The 9,368-nt window shown below is 50.5% G+C and overlaps 1 protein-coding gene across 1 annotated transcript in view; it reads left to right on the plus strand.

The window, feature by feature from the left end:
* LOC150016810 (maestro heat-like repeat-containing protein family member 7) overlaps window positions 1-8,418 on the plus strand; it is a 31,806-nt gene extending 23,388 nt beyond the window's left edge. The window contains exons 14-19 of the mRNA XM_090268362.1: window positions 525-707; window positions 1,318-1,476; window positions 1,737-1,859; window positions 5,499-5,601; window positions 7,614-7,676; window positions 8,210-8,418. Of these exons, the coding sequence (XP_090124488.1) occupies window positions 525-707; window positions 1,318-1,476; window positions 1,737-1,859; window positions 5,499-5,601; window positions 7,614-7,676; window positions 8,210-8,418 (840 nt within the window). The remainder of the gene's footprint in view (window positions 1-524; window positions 708-1,317; window positions 1,477-1,736; window positions 1,860-5,498; window positions 5,602-7,613; window positions 7,677-8,209) is intronic.
* The last annotated feature ends 950 nt before the right edge of the window (window positions 8,419-9,368 follow it).

Below are 9,368 nucleotides of genomic sequence, written 5' to 3' on the forward strand. Positions count from 1 at the left end.
AGATATCCCTTAATAATTCCCTAAATACTTCATTTGTTTTGAAGTAGTTTGTAATCCAGAGTTTTCACAATGTCCCTAAAAGCAGCGTGTGTGAGAGGGGCTGGGGATGGCAGTAATTATTCCTGCTTTACAGATTAGAAAACCAAGGCTAGGATTGTTGGGACATCATTAGCATTTCTTAAAGTGCTTTGTTTTTTCTACCAAGCACTGTTACAGCTCATGATATATATATATCAGGTGAAATGGCAAGATGTAGACTCTAAAGCTAACTGATAATTATACAAAGAAGGGAGTAGACAGCCAAGGGCTTCGGGTATTCAGGCCAGGAAGGAGTCAGCAGGGCCAAAGAAGGCTCTGGGGACAGCAAGAGCTTGAGTGAGGGTGTCCCAGGCCGGCGGGATGGCAGAAGCAAAGGCCTGGAAGTGAGCCTTGTTGCACTGAGTTCTTCTCGGTGAAGCAGAGGCTGGGTCTCCCACCTGTTAGCCCAAGTAGGAGGCCCCATCCCAAATGCTCCTGCCCCACAGACCACCAAGGTGCAGGCTCTTCTGCCCTTCATGGTGAAGGCTCTGAAGAATGTGGATGGGCTGCTGTTGATGGAGGCATGCGAAAACCTCAAGACCATCTTCAAGGGGCTGGACCGCAGGAAACTGAATGACAGCTCAGCCTATGTGGAGCTGCTGCAGATCCTGCTGCCACACTTCAGTGATGTAAGGGACCCCCTTGGGTGTGGGTGGGAGGGGTGGGAGTTGGCTATAGAGGATGGTTCTTTACTGCCCAGCAGGTTGCAATACCTCCATGGCCCACTGGCACCTGGGCAATGCCAAGTGGGCAGGGCCAAGTCAGCCCAGGGGAAGGGGTACCTCATTCATCATTCCAACTTGTCTGCATCTTTTTGTAATAGGTTTGCATAGAGAAAGGTCCTTTTCTAATTGGCTCGCATGGAGGGAGCTCTTCTTTTATAATCAAGTCTCCCAGTGACTTGCTTCATTGCTATTGGTCCACCTGCAGGTGGTGCATTTCTTATTGGTCCAGGCAGAGGGCTCATTTTCCCACTTGACTCTAAGACATGTTTTGGGTGAGCAGGAGGCCCGGCTGGGAAGAGCGGGAGGAGCTCCAGACCTGGGCTCCAGCAGGGAGACACTGGCCCCAGCTCAGGCCCACCAGGGGGCTCTGCTGTTCTCTGTCTCTGTGCCTCCTGTGCCTGGAGGGCGGCTCAGAATGAGTGGAAGGAAGGCCGGGGTGTGTCCCTGTGAGGCGCAGAGGCCCAGGCTGCCTCCTGGAGGAGGGAGCGTGCCTGAGCCTCCACGTCTCTCCCAGTCAGGAGAAGATGTGCGCTCCTCCTGCATCAAGCTGTACGGCAAGGTGGTCCAGAAGCTGCGGTCGTTGCCCCGCACCCCTGCCATGGAGGAACAGCTGATCAGCGCCTTGGTTCCCCTGCTGCTGACCATGCAAGAGGGCAACGCCAAGGTGGGCCCGGTGAGTGTGCGCAGGCCCCTGGCCCTGCGGGCGCCTCTCCCTTTATGGAAACTGATCCGGAGTCACTAACCACTCTGGTGAGAAGTCTGTTTTCCGAAAGCACCTGTGTCAGGATTCCTCTTCCAAACACCAGCTGCGCTTGTCCACTTCAAATGGGAATTGATTTTCCAAAGTGCCGTTTCACACGACTTTCTTCTGGAACATGTTCTGGCGGTCCCGGAACTCCACAGCTCTGGTATTCTCTTTCTGTTGGTCCTCAGTGCTGTGTGAAGACCCTGTCCCGCTGTTCTTGCTTCATGGCGTGGGACTTGCCAAAAAGAGCTTATAGCCAGAAGCCCTGGGACAGCCAGCAACGGACGGTGGCCAAGATTTGCAACTACCTTGTGAGTGCTTCCAAGACGCCAGTGGTTCCTTATGAGTATGTTGGAGATGGGCAGTTCTTTCCTTTCCTCTTCTTTTTTTTTACATCTTGACTGGAAATCCAATAGCACCCATGAGTTTTTGGCTCCTGAATGTTCATCTCGGTCTCTAACTTCTCTCCTTACTCCTAGTGTTCCCTTTCCAGGGGTTTACCAGACACAACCCCCAACCCCAAACTGAACCACACGCACTGCGAGCTCAGCATGTCTCTTCCGAACTTATGACTTCCTGTTGCCATTTTGCTCTGTCCTTCTTGAGCCCCAAAGCTGAAACCCAGAATCAGCCTAGATGCCTTCATCTCCCTCACCTTCCACACTGGATCAATCTTAAATATCTTAAATACGTCTGAATCTGATTTTCCCTCCCCACCCCCACTGTCACTGCCTTTAGTTCAGGTCATGGATGTCTCTCAGCTAGGACTTGGGTCTAGCCCTCCAGTGGGTCTCCCAGCTTTTAATCTCACCTTTCCAATCCGTTCCCCACTCAGGCCACCAGAGTGGTCTGGTGAAAACACACATCTGTTTATCTTGCTGAAAGGGCTTTACCGGCTCCCTTTTCTACAACAGTAATTCCCAGAGTGTCTTGTCTATGACAACAATTCTTTTTTTTTTTTTTTATCCTTACCTGAGGACATGCTTATTGGTTTTTAGAGAGAAGGGAAGGGAGGGGGAGAGAGAGAGAGGGAGAGGAACATCGATGTGAGAGAGAAACATCGATCAGTTGCCTCTTGTATGCACCCTGACAGGCCCGGCCCCCAGACCTAGGCACGTACGCTGACTGGGAATAGAACCCAAGATCTCTTGGTTTATGAGATGATGCTCCAACCAAGTGAGCCGCAGCAGCCAGGGCTATGACACCAGTTCTATAGGATATGCCCTACTGGGGAGAAAGGACGTTCTCAGACGTCCCAAACTAGGTTTGGGAAACACTGCATTGTCATCTTCCTCTTGGGTATTTGCAGCACCATCAGATCTTTGAAGTCTCTGAGACGTTCCGTGCTAAGGGCACGTTTCATGGCTGTTTAATTTACGGTTTTCCAAACTTATCTGACCACACAGAACCCCTTTTCTAGGTAACACCTGAGAACATCTTAAGGTAGTAAAGTGCTGGATATGGCCCAGTACCTCCGCATAACATTTAGGAAGCTTTGCCATCTGGTCCCATTTACCTTCCCTGTTGTCATGGGCAGGGTTCCCCTGGATGCAGACTCTAAGACAGATTAGCACGCACGGGGTTTAAGAGGGTGCACCCTTGGGGTTAACACCTGCAGAAGGGAAAGTGAGGAGCAAGAGTGGCAGAGCAGTCAAGCCTCCTCGTGGTTGCAGGGAGGCCTCAGCCAGCACTTCGTGAGATTCCCCAAATTGGAGTCGGGGGTCATATCTTTACATCCTGCCTGTCTCTGGCCGCCAGCCCCCCTGTGAAGGGACGTGACCTTGGGTTAACGGTTTTCTTCAGCCAAAGCAATCTCCATAGCTGGGAGAATACATTTTTCAAACCCAAAGGGAGATTTGGACCGAGCATGTCAGTATTCCCCATACCAACCTAACAAATATATACAAAATATCAGATTGGGAAGATGTTTCAGGACCACCATTCTCAGGAATGCTCAGAATCTCCTCACCCAGTGTCTAATATCGTTACCATCATTTTACACAGAGAGAAAACGCCCTGGAGGAAGTGCTTGGCCGGGGCGCTAATTCAAATACTTGCAGTGCCCAGGGACTGGGCAGACATGCTCACGAGTGACGTGGCAGTGGCAGTGCCTGTGGCAGCCTGCAGGGCCCAGTCCCTGCTGAAAGCCCGAGTGGAGTGCTCCAACTCACTGTGCAGCCACTCTTGCCAGGTCCTCGCCTTCACAAGAGAAGCTAGAAACCCAGATTTTTTTTTTTTTTATTAGAGAGAGAAACATTGATTTATTGTTCCACTAATTGATGCATTCATTGGTTGATTCTTGTATATGCCCTGACCAGGGATCTGACCCATAACCTTGGCATATTGGGAAGACATTTTAACCAACTGAGCTACTTGGCCAGAGTGAAACCCAGATTTTTATAAGACATTAATCAGTAATCAGTTTAGCTTGCTTAAAACACTGTGTGGGTCACCACTTGGCTGGTCACTTATGGCCCGTGGGCTGCCAGCTTGTGACTCTGCAGGATTCTCTGTCCCTAGTTTTGCTCACGCGAAGGTTAAGTTCTACCGTTTGGTTTAGGAAGGGGTTGGGAACCTAGTCATCAATTCATTCATTCACTCACTCACTCATCCATCCATCATCCAACAGTTTCTGGGCACCTGCAGCATGCCAAGTCCTGTGCAGGGCACTGAGGCCCTGAGTGCAGTGAGACGGCTCCTTCTCTCTGGGGAGCTTAGGCTCCGGTGGAGGAAACGGGTATAAATAATTGCAACACAATGTCATAGGTGCTGTGACAAAGATTGTGCAAGATGCTGCAGAAACATCACAGGTGCTGGGATCAGCTCTGCCTGAGGTTTGCGGGAGCTTCAGGGAGGAGCTGGCTTCTGAGCTGAGCCTCAAGGGATGAGAGGGAATTCCTCAGATGAAGAGAGGGAAGGGCGCTGCAGTTAGGAGCAACTGCTTGTATCAGGCACAGATCTGAGGAGAACTGGGCTACATCCTGGGACTGGAGCATAATGTGCATGGCAGGTGAAGGCAGTGCGGAAGTTGAGGCCGAGAAGGAACATGATCATAAAGGCTTTGCATCATGCCCAGGAGTTCACTCCCTGATGTGGAGATTGTCAACAGGGGAGTGATCAGATCAGATTTCTCTTCATTTCCCACAACAGCCTCTTAGCAAGATGTCTGCCCCCTAGTTTCTACTTGATCAAATTCATCCCAAGCACCACTGTCAGATTATTTTGCCCAAATTATTGCTTTGCCATCACCTTATCAAGAATGAATGTTGGGCCCTGGCTGGTGTGGCTTAGCCGATTGAGCGCTCACCTGCAAACTAAAGGGCCTCTGGTTCAATTCCTGGTCAGGGCACATGCATGAGTTGAGGGCCAGGTCCCCGGTTGGGGGCGCGTGAGCAGCAACCACATGTTGATGTTTTCCTCCCTCTTTCTCCCTTCCTCCCCCTCTCTCTAAAAGTAATAAATAAAATCTAAAAATAAGAAAAAAAAATGAATGAATGCCGGCTTCCTATTTTCTAAAGCATAAGTCAGCCCTCTGCCTGCTTGGCTTTTAAGGGCCTTTAAGAACTTCCTCACTTTCCAGTTTATTCCCACCTGCTCTGCCACTTGAATCCTTCACCCTGGTCAGACCTTTCTCCTTATCGATCATGTCCCTTGTACGTCATGTGCATCCTCACCTCTGAATGGACTTACATTTTAGAATTTTCCTTCCAGCTGCAGCAGGGGGGTGGGTTGGAAGAGGAGACACTCAAGGCAGAAAGACCACAAAAGTGATTTTTGTAATCCGCCAGGAGAAGATGAGGCCTGGCCTCTGGGGGCTCAGGCAGAGATTTTCAGGAGGCAAGAGGCCAGGGCTTGGCTGCCTGACAGTCACCATTCCCAGCTTCGGGAGGAGTGGATGAGTAATTAGTTCTCATGAGGGCTCAGCACTTTGGGGGTTCTCTTTGTCCCAGGTGAACACCCACCGAGACAGCGCCTTCACATTTCTCAACCAGAGCCTGGAGTACGCCAAGAATTCCCGAGCCTCTCTCCGGAAGTCCTCCGTCATGTTCATAGGTAACCTACCTGGGCACTAGTGCTGCTCCTGGGGCTCTGCACAATCTCCAACGTGGAAGGAAGCTGCCAGCCCTTTGGGCACCTGGATGGGTGCCTCCCCTGGGGTTTGAGGGTTGGTTAGCAGATAGTCATGGTGCAAATTAGAAAGGTCTTCTCTCCTCTGAGATCACTGCGTGGACCACAGGCTGAATTCAGCCTGGAGTCCTTGTGCAGGTCAGAACCTTGACAACTATACACAGCAGAACAGTTCCCCCTGGAGTGCAGCCTGGGCCCAGGCGCAGCGGGGACCTGCCACTGTGGACGTGGAAAAGTGACGTCGAATCTCAGCTCCATGATGCCCCCTCTCTGAGCTCAGTTTTCTCACCTGTGAGATGGGGAGCAACTCCTGTTTCACAGACTAGACAAGAATTTTTTTTTTTTTTTTTTTAATGTGAAGCCTGGCACGTCAAGGTACTCACTCAATGTTAGTTACCTTCATTCTCGCCACAGTGCCAGCCTCTGTCTCTGTGTGGAAAAAACAAATAGCAGAGTCCCCTCACCCAGAATCCCCTGCAGGACCCTTCTGATGACATGCTGGGTATGTCTTCTCCCAGCTATACTCCCGCTCCCCACAAAATAATTACATACCCTTCACCGAAGACCAGGAAGCCCTGCTGCGAAGAGGCTTAGAGAGGATGATGCTCCCAGCCCTGTACTTTGTAAAGTGATGTTTCCTTGACTTTCCTCAAATCAGTTGCAGTTTTTTATGCATCCATCCATCCGTGGATCCCTTCAGTGGTTTGTTTAGCAAATGGTGGTTGACCCTCTACTCTGTGTCAGTCACTATGCTTAGTCCAGGGAAACAAAGAACCCTTCAGGGGGTGATGCCGTTCACATGATCAGTGATGGGACAGAGGAGTCATGCCCGGACTGGGGGAGCCCTCAGAATGTGGGGGCCTGTTCAGAGGCAGCTTCTCCCGGGGAGTGACATTACTTCCTCAATCTTGTTCCAAATTAATCACTTCTAAAAGTGTTGGTGTTTAACACCGCAGGAGTCTCCTCTCTGCCAGGCGCTGTGCTGGGGGAACAGAGTTGAGCAGTGCCAGCCTTGCCCACAGACAGCGCCCACTGTGGGGCAGGACTCCAGCCTCCATGGGTGACTGATCTTTTGTGAGACTCTGAAGAAAGTTAGGAACACCTATTCTAGGAAAATGCATATCTGCATACAATTGTGCCCATGCTCTAGGATCCTTGGAGACTGCCCTAACTCTCCCCAGGGAGTTGAAGCTGAAGAAACCCCTGGTCTGATGGGAGATTCATAAGTCACATGTAAAATACAACAGACCATATACAGATAGAGAGAGACTCACAGGGACTCTGGGAACCCAGAGAAGCATTTAACCTAGCTTGGGGGCAGGGGCAGGAACGATTTCCTGGAGGAGCAACTATGTTGAGCTGAATATTCAAAAATAAATAGGAATTAGCCAGGTAAGAAAGTGTAGGAAGGGCCTTGCAAGAGGTATAGGCCATTTAAGGATCTGGTGGCACTTTGGGAGCCAGGCATGCAGGCTGGGCGCAGGGGAGGGCTAAGTAACATCGCTGAGGAGCTGGGTCTCAGCCCCTCCATGGGCCCTGCCAACTGCCTGCCTGGAGGGTATGCCAGGCACTTGGTGTCTTTCATGTTATTGTGGTTCAAACTCCCCAGAGAAGGGGCAGCTGGGGCAGCACCGCCTCCAGTCTCAGGTGAGGATACTAAGGGCCAGTCTGACTAAGTGACTGCCTGGGGCTGTCTGTCAGAGTTGGCTACAGCCCACATCGTGCCCCTGTCCTAGTGCCATCCCTGCCCTTTGAGCCTGCCACCTCTCCCAGGGCCTCTGTTGCAGGGTCAGAATGAAGTTCTCCTTTTGTGTCCTCATTGGCAAGGCTGGAGAAGGGCAAGGGAGAGCTTCTCTGAGGAGGTCTGGTCCGAGGGTGGGATGGGGGTGGGGCAGAGTAAGGAGGTAGGTATGCTAACCTCTCGGATTATGCTCAAGGGTCGCTGGTCCCCTTCATGAAGAGCGTAATGACGGAAGAGCATCTGCATGAAGTTAACGCCGGTAAGTTGTGCTCTGTGTTGGTGAGATTTCAGGGGCCAGTGAGAGAATGCATAAGCCCACAGTGGGTCATAGAAGAGGAAAGGGATAAGTCCCAAGGGAAGGGTCCTCAGCTCAATTCAGTTGTGTTAAGTCTTTATGCAGATGAGTACATGTTATGTACCATGGAGTCGCCAAGACAGAGGACATAGCCCCATCCTAAGGGAGCTTATAGTCTAAGAAACCAGACTCAGAGAACCAGACTCAAAATCACTTAGTTCAGGGCAAGCACTTCAGACTCTTAAAAGGGGCAGATTAATTTTGTAACTGGGAAAGCTGATGGGAAAACTGAAGGTAGGCTGGGGCACTCCAAGAAGACTTCCTGGAGGAGGCAGGTTTTGCTTCAGGCGTTGAAGAAGCTGAGAGGAAGGTAAGATGAGGGGAGGTTGAACAAAGGGTGCCGAAGCCATGTCATGGAAGTGAGAAGGAAGGTAAGGTGTGAGACCCATGTGGAGACCTGGTCTTCACAAGTGGCCCCTTTCCTTCCCATGACCCAGCTCTGAAAAACTTGAGACACGACCCAGAAGCCTCAGTATGTATCTGTGCGGCCCAGGCCCAGGACAACATCCTGGCCAGCTGTTGGCTGAACTCATCGCCACTGCCACATGGGGACTCAGCCATCATACATCGCGGGAGTCCTAATGATGAGAACCTGCCCACTTGCCATCGGCGGCGCTCCTGGTTCATGCGGGCACTGGGCTTCTGATCGATGTCCTTCAAGTAGTGTTTTGATATGATATGGTTACAATGGTTCCAACTTTTTCCCCTTTACTCCCCTCCACCCAGCACCCCCGCCCCAGCAATCCGCCCCCAAGTCCATACCCATGGCTTGTACGTACAAGTTCTCCTGCTTCACCCTTCTATTCTTTTTCTTATTCTTCCCCTTTTAATAAATAATTAATGATTTTAAGAATAAAAAATAACAACCCTTCCCTCTTAGATATTAAGACCCTTTATAATCTTATAAAGGACAATGGGCGAAGGTCTCATGCTCCTCTAGCTGCTTCAAGCTGGACATGGTCATCATCCTACCTACCCTTGGGTCCAGAAATCCCTAATAAGAGTGGGGGTGTGGAGGGGAGGGTGGCCTTCCCACATGGGGAAGGATCGTGCAGACTCCAGGTCAGTTGGCTGTCTCCGGACAACGGCGTGCTTGGTTAAACAGGCTGGCATCCTTGTTGTATTCTGGGGGCAACATATTTGGCAAAAAGGGTTAAAAGACATCATTCAATCCATAACCACTAGATGACAAAAGGCAGGGATTAATTTTTCAATGTTCCACATTAGGGGAAAAAAAAAAAAAAAAAAAAAAAGGCTTCTTTGGAGGAAGGTGTGCTAGGCACATCTCACTTGTCCAAAACCCTTTTGCTCATTATACTTAGTTTTGGCTGAGGGAAATATTTTAGGTTTCCCCCCTCTCCGACCTCTGGGCCCTTTCAGTCCACGCCATTAGGATAGAAAAGAGAAACCAGTTTTAAAGTGAAGCCCACAGACCACCCCATTCTTCGCCAACCCAGCCACTTAGTTCAGCCAAACCGTTGAGTCTCAGGAGGCAGCGCTGCAGACAGGATTAAATGAGGCCTATACATACAGACAATCAGTCGGGTAATGCAGTCATAGGCTTATGCCCTTTGAAAACAGAAAACACATGTTAAT

The sequence above is a fragment of the Furipterus horrens genome, unplaced genomic scaffold (assembly GCF_987537825.1).
Source record: "Furipterus horrens unplaced genomic scaffold, mFurHor1.1.pri manual_scaffold_3, whole genome shotgun sequence".
NCBI lineage: Eukaryota > Metazoa > Chordata > Mammalia > Chiroptera > Furipteridae > Furipterus > Furipterus horrens.